Source organism: Scyliorhinus torazame, chromosome 5, assembly GCF_047496885.1.
Source record: "Scyliorhinus torazame isolate Kashiwa2021f chromosome 5, sScyTor2.1, whole genome shotgun sequence".
Taxonomy (NCBI): Eukaryota; Metazoa; Chordata; class Chondrichthyes; order Carcharhiniformes; family Scyliorhinidae; genus Scyliorhinus; species Scyliorhinus torazame.
In genome coordinates, this window is record NC_092711.1 from 3,043,296 (window position 1) to 3,063,845 (window position 20,550).

Here is a 20,550-nt window from a genome sequence, read left to right on the forward strand (position 1 = left end):
GGTCTCACCGAGGGATACGGAGACCGGAACTGTGCACTGTGCTCCCAGTGTGGGTCTAACCGAGGCATACGGAGACCGGAACTGTGCACGGTGCTCCCAGTGTGGTCTCACCGAGGGATACGGAGACCGGAACTGTGCACGGTGCTCCCAGTGTGGTCTCACCGAGGGATACAGAGACTGGAACTGTGCACGGTGCTCCCTGTGTGGGTCTAACCGAGGGATACGGAGACCGGAACTGTGCACAGTGCTCCCAGTGTGGTCTAACCGAGGGATACGGAGACCGGAACTGTGCACAGTGCTCCCAGTGTGGTCTAACCGAGGGATACGGAGACCGGAACTGTGCACATTGCTCCCAGTGTGGGTCTAACTGAGGGATACGGAGACCGGAACTGTGCACGGTGCTCCCAGTGTGGGTCTAACCGAGGGATACGGAGACCGGGACTGTGCACAGTGCTCCCAGTGTGGACTAACCGAGGGGTACGGAGACTGGAACTGTGCACAGTGCTCCCAGTGTGGTCTAACCGAGGGATACGGAGACCGGGACTGTGCACAATGCTCCCAGTGTGGTCTAACCGAGGGATATGGAGACCGGAACAGTGCACAGTGCTCTCAGTGTGGGTCTAACCGAGGGATACGGAGACCGGGACTGTGCACAGTGCTCCCAGTGTGGGTCTAACCGAGGGATACGGAGACCGGGACTGTGCACAGTGCTCCCAGTGTGGTCTAACCGAGGGATATAGAGACCGGAACTGTGCACGGTGCTCACAGTGTGGGTCTAACCGAGGGATACGGAGACCGGGACTGTGCACAGTGCTCCCAGTGTGGGTCTAACCGAGGGATACGGAGACCGGAACTGTGCACGGTGCTCCCAGTGTGGTCTAACCGAGGGATACGGAGACCGGAACTGTGCACAGTGCTCCCAGTGTGGTCTAACCGAGGGATACGGAGACTGGAACTGTGCACAGTGCTCCCAGTGTGGTCTAACCGAGGGATACGGAGACCGGAACTGAGCACAGTGCTCCCAGTGTGGTCTAACCGAGGGATATAGAGACTGGAACTGTACACAGTGCTCCCAGTGTGGGTATAACCGAGGGTTACGGAGACCGGTACTGTGCACAGTGCTCCCAGTGTGGTCTAACCGAGGGATACGGAGACTGGAACTGCGCACAGTGCTCCCAGTGTGGTCTCACCGAGGGATATAGAGACTGGAACTGTACACAGTGCTCCCAGTGTGGGTCTAACCGAGGGATACGGAGACCGGAACTGTGCACGGTGCTCCCAGTGTGGTCTAACCGAGGGACACGGGGACCGGAACTGTGCACAGTGCTCCCAGTGTGGTCTAACCGAGGGATACGGAGACCGGAACTTTGCACAGTGCTCCCAGTGTGGTCTAACCGAGGGATACGGAGACCGGAACTGTGCATGGTGCTCCCAGTGCGGTCTAACCGAGGGATACGGAGACTGGAACTGTGCACAGTGCTCCCAGTGTGGTCTAACCGAGGGACACGGAGACCGGAACTGTGCATGGTGCTCCCAGTGTGGTCTAACCGAGGGATTGGAGACCGGAACTGTGCACAGTGCTCCCAGTGTGGTCTAACCGAGCGATACGGAGACCGGAACTGTGCACAGTGCTCCCAGTGTGGTCTAACCGAGGGATATAGAGACTGGAACTGTACACAGTGCTCCCAGTGTGGGTCTAACCGAGGGTTACGGAGACCGGAACTGTGCACAGTGCTCCCAGTGTGGTCTAACCGAGGGATACGGAGACTGGAACTGCGCACAGTGCTCCCAGTGTGGTCTCACCGAGGGATATAGAGACTGGAACTGTACACAGTGCTCCCAGTGTGGGTCTAACCGAGGGATACGGAGACCGGAACTGTGCACAGTGCTCCCAGTGTGGGTCTAACCGAGGGATACGGAGACCGGAACTGTGCACGGTGCTCCCAGTGTGATCTAACCGAGGGAAACGGAGACCGGAACTGTGCACGGTGCTCCCAGTGTGGTCTAACTGAGGGATACGGAGACCGGAACTGTGCACGGTGCTCCCAGTGTGGTCTAACCGAGGGATACGGAGACCGGAACTGTGCATGGTGCTCCCATTGTGGTCTAACCGAGGGAAACGGAGACCGGAACTGTGCACGGTGCTCCCAGTGTGGTCTAACTGAGGGATACGGAGACCGGAACTGTGCACAGTGCTCCCAGTGTGGTCTAACCGAGGGATACGGAGACCGGAACTGTGCACAGTGCTCCCAGTGTGGTCTAACCGAGGGATACGGAGACTGGAACTGCGCACGGTGCTCCCATTGTGGTCTAACCGAGGGATACGGAGACCGGAACTGTGCACAGTGCTCCCAGTGTGGTCTAACCGAGGGATACGGAGACCGGAACTGTGCACGGTGCTCCCAGTGTGGTCTAACCGAGGGATACGGAGTCCGGAACTGTGCACAGTGCTCCCAGTGTGGTCTAACCGAGGGACACGGAGACCGGAACTGTGCACAGTGCTCCCAGTGTGGGTCTAACCGAGGGATACGGAGACCGGAACTGTGCACAGTGCTCCCAGTGTGGTCTAACCGAGGGATACGGAGACTGGAACTGCGCATGGTGCTCCCAGTATTGTCTCTGGATTATTTATGCCGTTATCTGTCTCTGTCTGGCCCCAGGGAAATTGTCCACGAGAATGTTGAGATGATTAAGGTGAAGAAAAAGCTGAGTGATAAATGCCAAGCACTCTGCGTCCTGGAGGAGAAATACCAGCAGATCCAGGAGGTGAGTTGATGAGCGCAACGTGGAAGGGGTCCTGATCCAGCGACAGTCCTTCTGACACTCAACTCAACACACACTCACAACACACCCGCAAAACACTCACACCACACACACTCACAACACTCACACACACTCTCTCTCACACACTCTCTCTCTCACACTCTCTCTCTCTCACACTCTCTCTCTCTCACACTCTCTGGCACTCTCTCACACGCACTCTCTCTCTCACACACGCACTCTCTCTCTCACACACGCACTCTCTCTCTCACACACGCACTCTCTCTCTCACACACGCACTCTCTCTCTCACACACGCACTCTCTCTCTCACACACGCACTCTCTCTCTCACACACGCACTCTCTCTCTCTCACACACACTCTCTCTCTCTCACACACACTCTCTCTCTCTCACACACACTCTCCCTCTCTCTCTCTCACACTCTCCCTCTCTCTCTCTCACACTCTCTCTCTCTCTGACACACACACTCTTCTGTTTGCCTCTCTCCCTATTCCTCCCTCTATCTATCTATCTCTCTCTTTCTCATTATCTCATTCTTTCTCTCAGAGTTTCCACAGCGAGTTGGAAGAGGTACGTGTCACAGACATATCACTAAAACCGTGTTCCCCCAGTACACCCTCTCTCCCCCAGTACACCCTCTCTCCCCCAGTCCACCCCCTCTCCCCCAGTACACCCCCTCTCCCCCAGTCCACCCCCTCTCCCCCAGTCCACCCCCTCTCCCCCAGTACACCCCCTCTCCCCCAGTACACCCCCTCTCCCCCAGTACACCCCCTCTCCCCCAGTTTTTAAACTCCCTCCCTTGCACCGTTAGGGTCACTATGCAGAACCCTTTGATCTGTACGGAGTGGGATCCTGCAGCTAGGGAAACCTTTTGCGTACTGGGACGGATGGTCAAAAAACAGCGTCTTAACGTGTCGGGGTGGATGAAGCTTTCTGTGCTCCCGGAGTCGATCAGGCATGGTGTCTCGTGTCCGTTGATCAGCACCGTTGTTGTCGGCGTCTGGAGCGTCCGGGGCCGTGCTTGGTCCAGCGTCACCGAGGCCAGACGTGGTCGCAGTGTCTCAGCGTCTTCTTCGGACCCCGTGGAGCCGTCGATGCTGGGGTCCATTGTTGCCGTCCAAGATGGCGGCGGGGGTGAACAAAATGGCCGCCCCCATGCGTCGCACATGGCTGGGGGGTCCCAAGATGGCGGCGGGGGTGGACAAAATGGCCGCCCCCATGCGCCGCACAGGGCTGGGGGGTCCCAAGATGGCGGCGGGGGTGGACAAAATGGCCGCCCCCATGCGCCGCACATGGCTGGGGGGTCCCAAGATGGCGGCGGGGGTGAACAAAATGGCCGCCCCCATGCATCGCACATGGCTGGGGGGTCCCAAGATGGCGGCGGGGGTGAACAAAATGGCCGCCCCCATGCGTCGCACAGGGCTGGGGGGTCCCAAGATGGCGGCGCCCCTCCTCCCCTCGTGGTGGCCGGGACCCAAAATGGCGGCGCCTGCGGGTCGCACATGGGGCGCTGTGGGGGGGGCGTTGGGGAGCGTTTGGAACGCGCAGGACTCTTTCTTCTCCGGGGACAGCGGCGACCCCCCGGGACCGGCACACAGCCGCGAAATGGCCCTTTTTCCCGCAGCTCTTGCAAATCGCTGCGCGGGCCGGGCAGCGCTGCCGGGGGTGTTTCGCCTGGCCGCAGAAATAGCAGCGGGCGCCCCCGGGATGATCTGCCGCTTTAACCGCGCAAACCTGTGAGGGGGGGGTTTGTCGCGACGGGGGTCCACGGAGCCCAAGGGGCTGCCGCGTGGTCGGGGCCGTAGGCGCGGGCGTTTCGCGCGGCCACATCTAGTGAGGCTGCGAGGGCCCATGCCTCTGAGAGTCCTCGCGACTCTTTTTCTAAAAGTCTTTGGCGGATTTGGGGAGAGTTCATACCTGCCACAAACGCATCGCGCATCAACATGTCCGTGTGTTCAATCGCGTCTACCGGCGGGCAGCTGCAGGCCCTGTCCCAAAATTAGCAGCGCGGCGTAGAATTCGTCTAGCGATTCTCCGGGACTTTGCCGTCTCGTTGCGAGTTGGTAGCGTGCGTAGACCTGGTTCACGGGGCGAACATAGATGCTCTTTAGTGCTGCGAACGCCGTCTGGAAATCCTCTGCGTCTTCGATCAGAGGGAAAATCTCCGTGCTTACCCTCGAGTGCAGGACCTGTAGTTTCTGGTCTTCTGTGACCCGGCCGGGGGCCGTTCTGAGGTAGGCCTCGAAACAAGTCTGCCAGTGTTTAAAAACTGCTGCTGAGTTCACTGCGTGGGGGCTGATCCTCAGGCATTCCGGGATGATCCTGAGCTCCATAGTCCTTTAAGCACGTTTAATAAGTTGTAGCGCACAAAGACTCCATGAGACGAATAGAGTGAAGTCGATGAGGCTTTATTAAGCGTGACTTGTTCCCCGCAGTTCAGTAGCTGACTGGCCTGCGGGGGAGAACTCCTGGTTCTTATACTCCGCCTTCAGGGCGGAGCTAGAGGTCAACAGCCAACCAGGACCCGGGATCTGTCAGCCAATGACATCACGGCTTCACAGTCCCACATGACCCCTAATGCATACTACCACAACCCTCTCCCCCAGTTCACCTCCTCCCCAGTACACCCTCTCTCCCCCAGTACACCCTCTCCGCCAGTACACCCTCTCTCCCCCAGTACACCCTCTCTCCCCCAGTACACCCTCTCTCCCCCAGTACACCCTCTCTCCCCCAGTACACCCTCTCTCCCCCAGTACACCCTCTCTCCCCCAGTACACCCTCTCTCCCCCAGTACACCCTCTCCGCCAGTACACCCTCTCTCCCCCAGTACACCCTCTCTCCCCCAGTACACCCTCTCTCCCCCAGTACACCCTCTCCCCCCCAGTACACCCTCTCTCCCCCAGTACACCCTCTCTCCCCCAGTACACCCTCTCTCCCCCAGTACACACTCTCCCCCAGTACACCCTCTCTCCCCCAGTACACCCCCTCTCCCCCAGTACACCCTCTCTCCCCCAGTACACCCTCTCCCCCAGTACACCCTCTCTCCCCCAGTACACCCTCTCCCCCCCAGTACACCCTCTCCCCCCCAGTACACCCTCTCTCCCCCAGTACACCCTCTCTCCCCCAGTACACCCTCTCTCCCCCAGTACACCCTCTCTCCCCCAGTACACCCTCTCTCCCCCAGTACACCCCCTCTCCCCCAGTACACCCTCTCTCCCCCAGTACACCCTCTCTCCCCCAGTACACCCTCTCTCCCCCAGTACACCCTCTCTCCCCCAGTACACCCTCTCTCCCCCAGTACACCCTCTCTCCCCCAGTACACCCTCTCCCCCAGTACACTCTCTCCCCCCCAGTACACCCTCTCTCCCCCAGTACACCCTCTCCCCCAGTACACACCCTCTCCCCCAGTACACACTCTCTCCCCCAGTACCCTCTCTCCCCCCCCAGTACACCCTCTCCCCCCCAGTACACCCTCTCCCCCAGTACACCCTCTCACCCCCAGTACACTCTCTCCCCCCCAGTACACCCTCTCTCCCCCAGTACACCCTCTCCCCCAGTACATCCTCTCTCCCCCAGTACACCCTCTCTCCCCCAGTACACCCCCTCCCCAGTACACCCTCTCTCCCCCAGTACACCCTCTCTCCCCCAGTACACCCTCTCTCCCCCAGTACACCCTCTCTCTCCCCCAGTACACCGTCTCCCCATTACACTCTCTCTCCCCCAGTGCACCCTCTCTCCCCCCAGTACACCCTCTCCCACAGTACACCCTCTCCCCATTACACTCTCTCTCCCCAGTACACCCTCTCCCCCAGTGCACCCTCTCTCCCCCAGTACACCCTCTCCCCCAGTACACCCTCTCTCCCCCAGTACACCCTCTCTCCCCCAGTACACCCTCACACCCCCAAGACGGCCCCTCTCCCCATATTTCCCACCCTCCTCCAATTCTCTCACATCGCTCGCAGCCTCCAGCTCAGGTGCTCTCCCTATCTGCCACTGTAGAGCCAGCGGGCCGATACCACCGAACGGACTTCTCTCCTCTCCGGAGTGGAGCACCTCACGCAGCAACTGAAGGAGGAACGGGAGAGGAACCGGACGCTGCAGGCCCGGCTGGAGATGGTCAGCGCCACCCAGCGAAATGTGGACCAGGTAGGCCAAGGGAGGGTCAATCTTCTCTCGCTAGCCCCCTCCTCCTGCTGGGGTTGGTCGGGGTGGTGTGAGGGGGGGGGGGGTAACTGAAATCCAGCCAGGAGAGAGTTCCCACAGTGGGGAGATTTGACACTGGGCCGGGTTTGGAGCCTGGGACTTCCCTGGGGATCCGAGCAAGACTGGCTGAGAATAATCTCAAGGCCCAATCTCACCCCTGGGGTTAGGAGTTAGACTGAGTAGGTAGGCCTGAGAGTCAGGCCCGGGATTGAGAGTGAAAGATTAGGCCCGGGAGACAGGCCTGGGAGTGGCAGTGAGCGAGCAGGCCCGGGAGTCAGGCCTGGGAGTGGGAGTGAGCGAGCAGGCCCGGGAATCAGGCCTGGGAATGAGAGTGAGAGAGCAGGGCTGGGAGTCAGGTCTGGGAGTGAGAGTGAGCGAGTAAACCCAGGAGTCAGGTCTGGGAGTGAGAGTGAGTGAGCAGCGCTGGGAGTGAGAGTGAGCGAGCAGGCCCGGGAGTCAGGCCTGGGAGTGAGAGTGAGCGAACAGGCCCGTGAGTCAGGCCTAGGAGTGAGAGTGAGCGAGCAGGCCCGCGAATCAGACCTGGGAGTGAAAGTGAGCGAGCAGGCCCAGGAATCAGTCCTGGGAGTGAGGGTGAGCGAGCAGGCCCGGGAGTCAGGCCTGGGAGTGAGTGAGCAGGCCCAGGAGTCAGACCTGGGAGTGAGAGTGAGTGAGCAGGCCGCAGTCAGGCCTGGGAGTGAGAGTGAGTGAGCAGGCCCAGGAATCAGTCCTGGGAGTGAGAGTGAGCGAGCAGGCCCGGGAGTCAGACCTGGGAGTGAGAGTGAGTGAGCAGGCGGGAGTCAGGCCTGGGAGTGAGTGAGCAGGCCTGGGTGTCAGACCTGGGAGTGAGTGAGCAGGCCCGGGAGTCAGACCTGGGAGTGATAGTGAGCGAGCAGGCCCGGGAGTCAGGCCTGGGAGTGAGTGAGCAGGCCCGGGAGTCAGACCTGGGAGTGAGAGTGAGTGAGCAGGCGAGAGTCAGGCCTGGGAGTGAGAGTGAGTGAGCAGGCCCGGGTGTCAGACCTGGGAGTGAGAGTGAGTGAGCAGGCCCGGGAGTCAGGCCTGGGAGTGATAGTGAGCGAGCAGGCCCGGGAGTCAGGCCTGGGAGTGAGAGTGAGTGAGCAGGCCCGGGAGTCAGGCCTGGGAGTGAGAGTGAGTGAGCAGGCCCGCGAGTCAGGCCTGGGACTGGGAATGAGCGAACAGGCCCGGGAGTCATGCTTCGGAGTGAGAGTGAGTGAGCAGGCCCGGGAGTCAGCCCTGGGAGTGAGAGTGAGCGAGCAGGCCCGGGAGTCAGGGCTGGGAGTAAGAGTGAGCGAGCAGTCCCGGGAGACAGGCTTGGGAGTGAGAGTGAGAGCAGGCCCGGGAGTCAGGCCTGGGAGTGAGAGTGAGAGCAGGCCCGGGAGTCAGGCCTGGGTGTGAGAGTGAGAGCAGGCCCGGGAGTCAGGCCTGGGAGTGAGAGTGAGAGCAGGCCTGGGAGTCAGGCCTGGGAGTGAGAGTGAGAGCAGGCCCGGGAGTCAGGCCTGGGAGTGAGCGAGCAGGCCCTGGAGTCAGGCCTGGGAGTGGGAGTGAGCAAGCAGGCCCGTGAGTCAGGCCTGGGACTGGGAGTGAGCGAACAGGCCCGGGAGTCATGCTTCGGAGTGAAAGTGAGTGAGCAGGCCCGGGAGTCAGCCCTGGGAGTGAGAGTGAGTGAACAGGCCCGGGAGTCAGGGCTGGGAGTAAGAGTGAGCGAGCAGTCCCGGGAGACAGGCCTGGGAGTGAGAGTGAGAGCAGGCCCGGGTGTCAGGCCTGGGAGTGAGAGTGAGAGCAGGCCCGGGAGTCAGGCCTGGGAGTGAGAGTGAGAGCAGGCCCGGGAGTCAGGCCTGGGAGTGAGAGTGAGCGAGCAGGCCCGGGAGTCAGGCCTGGGAGTGAGAGTGAGCGAGCAGGCCCGGGAGTCAGGCCTGGGAGTTGGAGTGAGCGAGCAGGCCCGGGAGTCAGACCTGGGAGTGAGAGTGAGCGAGCAGTCCCGGGAGACAGGCCTGGGAGTGAGAGTGAGAGCAGGCCCGGGAGTCAGGCCTGGGAGTGAGAGTGAGAGCAGGCCCGGGAGTCAGAACTGGGAGTGAGAGTGAGAGCAGGCCCGGGAGTCAGGCCTGGGAGTGAGAGTGAGCGAGCAGGCCCGGGAGTCAGGCCTGGGAGTGAGAGTGAGCGAGCAGGCCCGGGAGTCAGGCCTGGGAGTGAGCGAGCAGGCCCTGGAGTCAGGCCTGGGAGTGGGAGTGAGCGAGCAGGCCCGTGAGTTAGGCCTGGGACTGGGAGTGAGCGAACAGGCCCGGGAGTCATGCTTCGGAGTGAGACTGAGTGAGCAGGCCCGGGAGTCAGCCCTGGGAGTGAGAGTGAGCGAGCAGGCCCGGGAGTCAGGGCTGGGAGTAAGAGTGAGCGAGCAGTCCCGGGAGACAGGCCTGGGAGTGAGAGTGAGAGCAGGCCCGGGAGTCAGACCTGGGAGTGAGAGTGAGAGCAGGCCCGGGAGTCAGGCCTGGGAGTGAGAGTGAGAGCAGGCCCGGGAGTCAGGCCTGGGAGTGAGAGTGAGCGAGCAGGCCCGGGAGTCAGGCCTGGGAGTGAGAGTGAGCGAGCAGGCCCGGGAGTCAGGCCTGGGAGTGGGAGTGAGCGAGCAGGCCCGGGAGTCAGACCTGGGAGTGAGAGTGAGCGAGCAGGCCCGGGAGTCAGGGCTGGGAGTGAGAGTGAGCGAGCAGGCCCGGAAGACAGGCCTGGGAGTGAGAGTGAGAGCAGGCCCGGGAGTCAGGCCTGGGAGTGAGAGTGAGAGCAGGCCCGGGAGTCAGGCCTGGGAGTGAGACTGAGAGCAGGCCCGGGAGTCAGGCCTGGGAGTGAGAGTGAGTGAGCAGGCCCGGGAGTCAGCCCTGGGAGTGAGAGTGAGCGAGCAGGCCCGGGAGTCAGGCCTGGGAGTGGGAGTGAGCGAGCAGGCCCGCGAGTCAGGCCTGGGACTGGGAGTGAGCGAACAGGCCCGGGAGTCATGCTTCGGAGTGAGAGTGAGTGAGCAGGCCCGGGAGTCAACCCTGGGAGTGAGAGTGAGCGAGCAGGCTCGGGAGACAGGCCTGGGAGTGAGAGTGAGAGCAGGCCCGGGAGTCAGGCCTGGGAGTGAGAGTGAGAGCAGGCCCGGGAGTCAGGCCTGGGAGTGAGAGTGAGAGCAGGCCCGGGAGTCAGGCCTGGGAGTGAGAGTGAGTGAGCAGGCCCGGGAGTCAGCCCTGGGAGTGAGAGTGAGCGAGCAGGCCCGGGAGTCAGGCCTGGGAGTGGGAGTGAGCGAGCAGGCCCGGGAGTCAGACCTGGGAGTGAGAGTGAGCGAGCAGTCCCGGGAGACAGGCCTGGGAGTGAGAGTGAGAGCAGGCCCGGGAGTCAGGCCTGGGAGTGAGAGTGAGCGAGCAGGCCCGGGAGTCAGGCCTGGGAGTGAGAGTGAGCGAGCAGTCCCGGGAGACAGGCCTGGGAGTGAGAGTGAGAGCAGGCCCGGGAGTCAGGCCTGGGAGTGAGAGTGAGCGAGCAGGCCCGGGAGTCAGGCCTGGGAGTGAGAGTGAGCGAGCAAGCCCGGGAGTCAGGCCTGGGAGTGAGAGTGAGCGAGCAGGCCCGGGAGTCAGGCCTGGGAGTGGGAGTGAGCGATTAGGCCGCAGAGACGGTCCTGGGAGTGAGAGCGATCGGGTGCAGAATTCCCCCTTAACTTATCCCCCTTATCCCAGTTACAGGAACAGCTCTGTGAGGTGACGAAGGAACGAGACATCCTGAAGGAGGGCTACAACCAGCTGTTGGCCAGGTAAGAGTGGGAGAGGGGGCTGGAGAGCCTGATTGGGACCACCGGGGAAGATCCCACACTGGGAGATCAATTGTGGGAGGGTGTGAGAGGGATGGAGAGGGTGCGGCAAGGCCGGGGGGAGCAGAGGGGATTATGGGGAGGGGAGGGTGGGGAGTGAGAGAGGGGGGGAGCAGACGGGAGGAGAGCTGAGGGTCGGGGTGTGGGTGGGGGAACGGGATCCAGGAGGGAGAGGAGATTGAAGCTGGATTGAATTGGATTTGTTTATTGTCACGTGTACCGAGGTACAGCGAAAAGTATTTTTCTGCGAGCAGCTCAACAGATCATTAAGTACATGGGAAGAAAAGGGAATAAAAGAAAATACATAATAGGGCAACACTATGGTCGTATCGTCAGCAAACCTGTCGATGGAGTTGGAGGCAAGAGAATGGCGGGAAGGCGAGGAGAGGGGAGGGAAGTGACGGGGAGGGGGGGGTGGGCAGGGGACGTGACGCGACCGTCAATTCACCCAAGGACGCGTGTCGGAGTAAAACAGTGGTTTTAATTAACTATTAACGTTGCCTGCCTGCGACTGGTACTTACTGAGGACAGTCCCATGGGCCGCCTACTCTGATACTGCTTCAAAGGGGGCGGGGCCATGGGCGGAGCCCATACATCCTCCAACATCTCCCCCTGTGGGTGAAGCCATACAATGGTCCACAGATAAAACCCACAGGGTTAGTAACATAGAACATAGAACATTCCAGCGCAGTACAGGCCCTTCGGCCCTCGATGTTGTGCCGACCTGTGAAACCACTCTAAAGCCCATCTACACTATTCCCTTATCGTCCATATGTCTATCCAATGACCATTTGAATGCCCTTAGTGTTGGCGAGTCCACTACTGTTGCAGGCAGGGCATTCCACGCCCTTACTACTCTCTGAGTAAAGAACGTACCTCTGACATCTGTCTTATATCTATCTCCCCTCAATTTAAAGCTATGTCCCCTCGTGCTCGACATCACCATCCGAGGAAAAAGGCTCTCACTCAGGGAAGGAGTCAATTGGAGGGGGAGGGGAGAATTGGAGGGGGAGGGGAGAATTGGAGGGGGAGGTGAGTGAGTCAGAGAGGAGGGGAGTGATTCGGAGGGGAGGGGAGAAGCGGAGATGGAGGGGAGTGAATTGGAGGGGAGAATTGGAGGGGGAGGGGAGAATTGGAGGGGGAGGGGAGAATTGGAGGGGGAGGGGAGAATTGGAGGGGGAGGGGAGAATTGGAGGGGGAGGGGAGAATTGGAGGGGGAGGGGGAGAGAGAGTCGGAGGTGGGGGGAAAGAGTGGGAGGGGAGGAGTCGGAGGGGAGGGCAGGTCGGAGGGGAGGGGAGTGAGTTGGAGGGGGAGGGGACTGAGTTGGAGGGGGAGGGGAGTGAGTTGGAGGGGAAGGGAGTGAGTTGGAATGGAGTGAGTTGGAGGGGAGTGAGTTGGAGGGGAGTGAGTTGGAGGGGAGTGAGTTGGAGGGGAGTGAGTTGGAGAGGAAGGGAGTGAGTCGGAGGGGGGTGAGTCGGAGGGGGGTGAGTCGGAGGGGAGTGAGTCGGAGGGGAGTGAGTCGGAGGGGAGTGAGTCGGAGGGGAGTGAGTCGGAGGGGAGTGAGTCGGAGGGGAGAGAGTCGGAGGGGAGTGAGTCGGAGGGGAGTGAGTCGGAGGGGAGGGGAGTGAGTCGGAGGGGAGGGGAGTGAGTCGGAGGGGAGTGAGTCGGAGGGGAGTGAGTCGGAGGGGAGTGAGTCGGAGGGGAGTGAGTCGGAGGGGAGTGAGTCGGAGGGGAGTGAGTCGGAGGGGAGTGAGTCGGAGGGGAGTGAGTCGGAGGGGAGTGAGTCGGAGGGGAGTGAGTCGGAGGGGAGTGAGTCGGAGGGAAGTGAGTCGGAGGGGAGTGAGTCGGAGGGGAGTGAGTCGGAGGGGAGTGAGTCGGAGGGGAGTGAGTCGGAGGGGAGTGAGTCGGAGTGGAGTGAGTCGGAGGGGGAGTGAGTCGGAGGGGAGAGGGTGAGTTGGAGGGGAGGGGAGTGAGTCGGAGGGGAGTGAGTAGGAGGGAAGTGAGTCGGAGGGGAGTGAGTCGGAGGGGAGTGAGTCGGAGGGGGAGTGAGTCGGAGGGGAGGGGGAGTGAGTCGGAGGGGAGGGGGGTGAGTCGGAGGGGAGTGAGTAGGAGGGGAGTGAGTAGGAGGGGAGTGAGTCGGAGGGGAGTGAGTCGGAGGGGAGTGAGTCGGAGGGGAGGGGGGTGAGTTGGAGGGGAGTGAGTTGGAGGGGAGTGAGTTGGAGGGGAGTGAGTTGGAGGGGAGTGAGTCGGAGGGGAGTGAGTCGGAGGGGAGTGAGTCGGAGGGGAGTGAGTCGGAGGGGAGTGAGTCGGAGGGGAGTGAGTCGGAGGGGAGTGAGCCGGAGTGGAGTGAGTCGGAGGGGGAGTGAGTCGGAGGGGGAGTGAGTCGGAGGGGAGGGGGGTGAGTCGGAGGGGAGGGGAGTGAGTCGGAGGGGAGTGAGTCGGAGGGGAGTGAGTCGGAGGGGAGTGAGTCGGAGGGGAGTGAGTCGGAGGGGAGTGAGCCGGAGTGGAGTGAGTCGGAGGGGGAGTGAGTCGGAGGGGAGGGATTGAGTCGGAGGGGAGGGGAGTGAGTCGGAGGGGAGTGAGTCGGAGGGGAGTGAGTCGGAGGGGAGTGAGTCGGAGGGGAGTGAGTCGGAGGGGAGTGAGTCGGAGGGGAGGGAGGTGAGTTGGAGGGGAGTGAGTCGGAGGGGAGTGAGTCGGAGGGGAGTGAGTCGGAGGGGAGGGGAGTGAGTCGGAGGGGAGTGAGTCGGAGGGGAGTGAGTCGGAGGGGAGTGAGTCGGAGGGGAGTGAGTCGGAGGGGAGTGAGTCGGGAGGGGAGTGAGTCGGAGGGGAGTGAGTCGGAGGGGAGTGAGTCGGAGGGGGAGTGAGTCGGAGGGGAGTGGAGTGAGTCGGAGTGGAGTGAGTCGGAGGGGAGTGAGTCGGAGGGGAGTGAGTCGGAGGGGAGTGAGTCGGAGGGGAGTGAGTCGGAGGGGAGTGAGTCGGAGGGGAGGGGGGTGAGTCGGAGGGGAGGGGGGGTGAGTCGGAGGGGAGGGGAGTGAGTCGGAGGGGAGTGAGTCGGAGGGGAGTGAGTCGGAGGGGAGTGAGTCGGAGGGGAGTGAGTCGGAGGGGAGTGAGTCGGAGGGGAGTGAGTCGGAGGGGAGTGAGTCGGAGGGGAGTGAGTCGGAGGGGAGTGAGGTGAGTTGGAGGGAGTGAGTCGGAGGGGAGTGAGTCGGAGGGGAGGGAGTCGGAGGGGAGTGAGTCGGAGGGGAGTGAGTCGGAGGGGAGTGAGTCGGAGGGGAGTGAGTCGGAGGGGAGTGAGTCGGAGGGGAGTGAGTCGGAGGGGAGTGGAGTGAGTCGGAGTGGAGTGAGTCGGGAGTGGAGTGAGTCGGAGGGGAGTGAGTCGGAGGGGAGTGAGTCGGAGGGGAGTGAGTCGGAGGGGAGTGAGTCGGGGGGGGAGTGAGTCGGAGGGGAGTGAGTCGGAGGGGAGTGAGTCGGAGGGGAGTGAGTCGGAGGTGAGTGAGTCGGAGGTGAGTGAGTCGGAGGGGAGTGAGTCGGAGGGGAGTGAGTCGGAGGGGAGTGAGTCGGAGGGGAGTGAGTCGGAGGGGAGTGAGTCGGAGGGGAGTGAGTCGGAGGGGAGTGAGTTGGAGGGGAGGGGAGTGAGTTGGAGGGGAGGGAGTGAGTCGGAGGGGAGGGAGTGAGTCGGAGGGGAGGGGAGTGAGTCGGAGGGGAGGGGAGTGAGTCGGAGGGGAGGGGAGTGAGTCGGAGGGGAGGGGAGTGAGTCGGAGGGGAGGGGAGTGAGTCGGAGGGGAGGGGAGTGAGTCGGAGTGGAGTGAGTCGGAGTGGAGTGAGTCGGAGTGGAGTGAGTCGGAGTGGAGTGAGTCGGAGGGGAGTGAGTCGGAGGGGAGTGAGTCGGAGGGGAGTGAGTCGGAGGGGAGTGAGTCGGAGGGGAGTGAGTCGGAGGGGAGTGAGTCGGAGTGGAGTGAGTCGGAGGGGGAGTGAGTCGGAGGGGAGGGGGTGAGTTGGAGGGGAGGGGAGTGAGTCGGAGGGGAGTGAGTAGGAGGGAAGTGAGTCGGAGGGGAGTGAGTCGGAGGGGAGTGAGTCGGAGGGGGAGTGAGTCGGAGGGGAGTGAGTCGGAGGGGGAGTGAGTCGGAGGGGGAGGGGGGGTGAGTCGGAGGGGAGTGAGTAGGAGGGGAGTGAGTAGGAGGGGAGTGAGTCGGAGGGGAGTGAGTCGGAGGGGAGTGAGTCGGAGGGGAGTGAGTCGGAGGGGAGGGGGGGTGAGTTGGAGGGGAGTGAGTTGGAGGGGAGTGAGTCGGAGGGGAGTGAGTCGGAGGGGAGTGAGTCGGAGGGGAGTGAGTCGGAGGGGAGTGAGTCGGAGGGGAGTGAGTCGGAGGGGAGTGAGTCGGAGGGGAGTGAGTCGGAGGGGGAGTGAGTCGGAGGGGAGTGAGTCGGAGGGGAGTGAGTCGGAGGGGAGTGAGTCGGAGTGGAGTGAGCCGGAGTGGAGTGAGTCGGAGGGGGAGTGAGTCGGAGGGGAGGGGGGTGAGTCGGAGGGGAGGGGAGTGAGTCGGAGGGGAGTGAGTCGGAGGGGAGTGAGTCGGAGGGGAGTGAGTCGGAGGGGAGTGAGCGGAGTGGAGTGAGTCGGAGGGGGAGTGAGTCGGAGGGGAGGGGGGTGAGTCGGAGGGGAGGGGAGTGAGTCGGAGGGGAGTGAGTCGGAGGGGAGTGAGTCGGAGGGGAGTGAGTCGGAGGGGAGGGAGGTGAGTTGGAGGGGAGTGAGTTGGGGGGAGTGAGTCGGAGGGGAGTGAGTAGGAGGGGAGGGGAGTGAGTCGGAGGGGAGTGAGTCGGAGGGGAGTGTGTCGGAGTGGAGTGAGTCGGAGGGGAGTGAGTCGGAGGGGAGTGAGTCGGAGGGGAGTGAGTCGGAGGGGAGTGAGTCGGAGGGGAGTGAGTCGGAGGGGAGTGAGTCGGAGGGGAGTGAGTCGGAGGGGAGTGAGTCGGAGGGGAGTGAGTCGGAGGGGAGTGAGTTGGAGGGGAGGGGAGTGAGTCGGAGGGGAGGGGAGTGAGTCGGAGGGAAGTGAGTCGGAGGGAAGTGAGTCGGAGGGAAGTGAGTCGGAGGGGATTGAGTCGGATGGGAGTGAGTCGGAGGGGAATGAGTCGGAGGGGAGTGAGTCGGAGGGGAGTGAGTCGGAGGGGAGGGGAGTGAGTCGGAGGGGAGTGAGTCGGAGGGGAGGGGAGTGAGTCGGAGGAGAGGGGAGTGAGTCGGAGGGGAGGGGAGTGAGTCGGAGGGGAGGGGAGTGAGTCGGAGGGGAGGGGAGTGAGTCGGAGGGGAGGGGAGTGAGTCGGAGGGGAGGGGAGTGAGTCGGAGGGGAGGGGAGTGAGTCGGAGGGGAGGGGAGTGAGTCGGAGGGGAGGGGAGTGAGTCGGAGGGGAGGGGAGTGAGTCGGAGGGGAGGGGAGTGAGTCGGAGGGGAGGGGAGTGAGTCGGAGGGGAGGGGAGTAAGTCGGAGGGGTGTGAGTCGGAGGGGAGTGAGTCGGAGGGGAGTGAGTCGGAGGGGAGTGAGTCGGAGGGGAGTGAGTCGGAGGGGAGTGAGTCGGAGGGGAGTGAGTCGGAGGGGAGTGAGTCGGAGGGGAGTGAGTCGGAGGGGAGGGAGTCGGAGGGGAGGGAGTCGGAGGGGAGGGAGTCGGGGGGGAGGGCAGTGAGTTGGAGGGGAGTGAGTTGGAGGGGAGGGGAGTGAGTCGGAGGGGAGTGAGTCGGAGGGGACAGAGTCGGAGGGGACAGAGTCGGAGGGGAGTGAGTCGGAGGGGAGTGAGTCGGAGGGGAGTGAGTCGGAGGGGAGTGAGTCGGAGGGGAGTGAGTCGGAGGCGTGAGTCGGAGGGGAGTGAGTCGGAGGGAGTGAGTCGGAGGGGAGTGAGTCGGAAGGGAGTGAGTCGGAGGGGAGTGAGTCGGAGGGGAGTGAGTCGGAGGGGAGACAGTCGGAGGGAAGTGAGTCGGAGGGGAGTGAGTCAGAGGGGAGTGAGTCGGAGGGGAGGGGGAGTGAGTTGGAGGGGAGTGAGTCGGAGGGGAGGGGAGTGAGTCGGAGGGGAGGGGAGTGAGTCGGAGGGGAGGGGAGTGAGTCGGAGGGGAGTGAGTCGGAGGGGACAGAGTCGGAGGGGAGTGATTCGGAGGGGAGTGGAGTGATTCGGAGGGGAGGGGAGTGAGTCGGAGGGGAGGGGAGTGAGTCGGAGGGGAGGGGAGTGAGTCGGAGGGGAGGGGAGTGAGTCGGAGGGGAGGGGAGTGAGTCGGAGGGGAGGGGAGTGAGTCGGAGGGGAGGGGAGTGAGTCGGAGGGGAGGGGAGTGAGTCGGAGGGGAGGGGAGTGAGTCGGAGGGGAGTGAGTCGGAGGGGAGTGAGTCGGAGGGGAGTGATAGGAGGGGAGTGAGTCGGAGGGGAGTGAGTCGGAGGGGAGTGAGTCGGAGGGGAGTGAGTCGGAGGGGAGTGGAGTGAGTCGGAGTGGAGTGAGTCGGAGGGGAGTGAGTCGGAGGGGAGTGAGTCGGAGGGGAGTGAGTCGGACGGGAGGGGGGTGAGTCGGAGGGAGTGAGTCGGACGGGAGTGAGTCGGAAGGGGGTGAGTCGGAGGGGAGTGAGTCGGAGGGGAGTGAGTCGGAGGGGAGTGAGTCGGAGGGGAGTGAGTCGGAGGGGAGTGAGTCGGAGGGGAGTGAGTCGGAGGGGAGTGAGTCGGAGGGGAGTGAGTCGGAGGAGAGTGATTCGGAGGGGAGTGAGTCAGAGGGGAGGGGAGTGAGTTGGAGGGGAGTGAGTTGGAGGGGAGTGAGTCGGAGGGGAGGGGACAGAGTCGGAGGGGACAGAGTCGGAGGGGACAGAGTCGGAGGGGAGTGAGTCGGAGGGGAGGGGAGTGAGTCGGAGGGGAGGGGAGTGAGTCGGAGGGGAGGGGAGTGAGTCGGAGGGGAGGGGAGTGAGTCGGAGGGGAGGGGAGTGAGTCGGAGGGGAGGGGAGTGAGTCGGAGGGGAGGGGAGTGAGTCGGAGGGGAGGGGAGTGAGTCGGAGGGGAGGGGAGTGAGTCGGACGGGAGGGGAGTGAGTCGGAGGGGAGGGGAGTGAGTCGGAGGGGAGTGATTCGGAGTGGAGGGGAGTGAGTCGGAGGGGAGGGGAGTGAGTCGGAGGGGAGGGGAGTGAGTCGGAGGGGAGGGGAGTGAGTCGGAGGGGAGGGGAGTGAGTCGGAGGGGAGGGGAGTGAGTCGGAGGGGAGGGAGTCGGAGGGGAGGGAGTCGGAGGGGAGGGAGTCGGAGGGGAGTGAGTCGGAGGGGAGTGAGTCGGAGGGGAGTGAGTCGGAGGGGAGTGAGTCGGAGGGGAGTGAGTCGGAGGGGAGTGAGTCGGAGGGGAGTGAGTCGGAGGGGAGTGGAGTGAGTCGGAGGGGAGTGAGTCGGAGGGGAGTGAGTCGGAGGGGAGTGAGTCGGAGGGGAGTGAGTCGGAGGGGAGCGAGTCGGAGTGGAGTGAGTCGGAGGGGGAGTGAGTCGGAGGGGAGGGGGTGAGTTGGAGGGGAGGGGAGTGAGTCGGAGGGGAGTGAGTAGGAGGGAAGTGAGTCGGAGGGGAGTGAGTCGGAGGGGAGTGAGTCGGAGGGGAGTGAGTCGGAGGGGGAGTGAGTCGGAGGGGAGGGGGGTGAGTCGGAGGGGAGTGAGTCGGAGGGGAGTGAGTCGGAGGGGAGTGAGTCGGAGGGGAGTGAGTCGGAGGGGAGTGAGTCGGAGGGGAGTGAGTCGGAGGGGAGGGGGGTGAGTTGGAGGGGAGTGAGTCGGAGGGGAGTGAGTCGGAGGGGAGTGAGTCGGAGGGGAGTGAGTCGGAGGGGAGTGAGCCGGAGTGGAGTGAGTCGGAGGGGGAGTGAGTCGGAGGGGAGGGGGGTGAGTCGGAGGGGAGGGGAGTGAGTCGGAGGGGAGTGAGTCGGAGGGGAGTGAGTCGGAGGGGAGTGAGTCGGAGGGGAGTGAGTCGGAGGGGAGTGAGTCGGAGGGGAGTGAGCCGGAGTGGAGTGAGTCGGAGGGGGAGTGAGTCGGAGGGGAGGGGGGTGAGTCGGAGGGGAGGGGAGTGAGTCGGAGGGGAGTGAGTCGGAGGGGAGTGAGTCGGAGGGGAGTGAGTCGGAGGGGAGTGAGTCGGAGGGGAGTGAGTCGGAGGGGAGTGAGTCGGAGGGGAGTGAGTCGGAGGGGAGTGAGTCGGAGGGGAGTGAGTCGGAGGGGAGGCAGGTGAGTTGGAGGGGAGTGAGTTGGGGGGAGTGAGTCGGAGGGGAGTGAGTAGGAGGGGAGGGGAGTGAGTCGGAGTGGAGTGAGTCGGAGGGGAGTGAGTCGGAGGGGAGTGAGTCGGAGGGGAGTGAGTCGGAGGGGAGTGAGTCGGAGGGGAGTGAGTCGGAGGGGAGTGAGTCGGAGGGGAGTGAGTCGGAGGGGAGTGAGTTGGAGGGGAGGGGAGTGAGTCGGAGGGGAGGGGAGTGAGTCGGAGGGGAGGGGAGTGAGTCGGAGGGGAGGGGAGTGAGTCGGAGGGGAGGGGAGTGAGTCGGAGGGGAGTGAGTCGGAGTGGAGTGAGTCGGAGTGGAGTGAGTCGGAGTGGAGTGAGTCGGAGTGGAGTGAGTCGGAGGGGAGTGAGTCGGAGGGGAGTGAGTCGGAGGGGAGTGAGTCGGAGGGGAGTGAGTCGGAGGGGAGTGAGTCGGAGGGGAGTGAGTCGGAGGGGAGTGAGTCGGAGGGGAGTGAGTCGGAGGGGAGTGGAGTGAGTCGGAAGGGAGTGAGTCGGAGGGGAGTGAGTCTGAGGAGAGGGGAGTGAGTCGGAGGGGAGGGGAGTGATTCGGAGGGGAGGGGAGTCGGAGGGGAGTGAGTCGGAGGGGAGTGAGTCGGAGGGGAGTGAGTCGGAGGGGAGTGAGTCGGAGGGGGAGTGAGTCGGAGGGGAGGGGGGTGAGTCGGAGGGGAGGGGGGTGAGTCGGAGGGGAGGGGAGTGAGTCGGAGGGGAGTGAGTAGGAGGGGAGTGAGTAGGAGGGGAGTGAGTCGGAGGGGAGTGAGTCGGAGGGGAGTGAGTCGGAGGGGAGTGAGTCGGAGGGGAGTGAGTCGGAGGGGAGTGAGTCGGAGGGGAGTGAGTCGGAGGGGAGGGAGGTGAGTTGGAGGGGAGTGAGTCGGAGGGGAGTGAGTCGGAGGGGAGTGAGTCGGAGGGGAGTGAGTCGGAGGGGAGTGAGTCGGAGGGGAGTGAGTCGGAGGGGAGTGAACCGGAGGGGAGTGAACCGGAGGGGAGTGAGCCGGAGGGGAGTGAGTCGGAGGGGAGTGAGTCGGAAGGGAGTGAGTCGGAAGGGAGTGAGTCGGAAGGGAGTGAGTCGGAGGGGAGTGAGTCGGAGGGGAGGGGAGTGAGTCGGAGGGGAGTGAGTCGGAGGGGAGGGGAGTGAGTCGGAGGGGAGGGGAGTGAGTCGGAGGAGAGGGGAGTGAGTCGGAGGGGAGGGGAGTGAGTCGGAGGGGACAGAGTCGGAGGTGACAGAGTCGGAGGTGACAGAGTCGGAGGGGACAGAGTCGGAGGGGAGTGAGTCGGAGGGGAGTGAGTCGGAGGGGAGTGAGTCGGAGGGGAGTGAGTCGGAGGGGAGTGAGTCGGAGGGCAGTGAGTCGGAGGGCAGTGAGTCGGAGGGGAGTGAGTCGGAGGGGAGTGAGTCGGAGGGGAGTGAGTCGGAGGGGAGTGAGTCGGAGGGGAGTGAGTCGGAGGGGAGTGAGTCGGAGGGGAGTGAGTCGGAGGGGAGTGAGTCGGAGGGGAGTGAGTCG

At 63.5% G+C, this 20,550-nt stretch overlaps 1 protein-coding gene across 1 annotated transcript in view; it reads left to right on the forward strand.

The window, feature by feature from the left end:
• The window catches only part of LOC140422581 (protein fantom-like), a 362,003-nt gene that overhangs the window by 16,263 nt on the left and 325,190 nt on the right, over nt 1-20,550 (forward strand). The window contains exons 6-8 of the mRNA XM_072507588.1: nt 2,661-2,766; nt 6,781-6,927; nt 10,695-10,768. Of these exons, the coding sequence (XP_072363689.1) occupies nt 2,661-2,766; nt 6,781-6,927; nt 10,695-10,768 (327 nt within the window). The remainder of the gene's footprint in view (nt 1-2,660; nt 2,767-6,780; nt 6,928-10,694; nt 10,769-20,550) is intronic.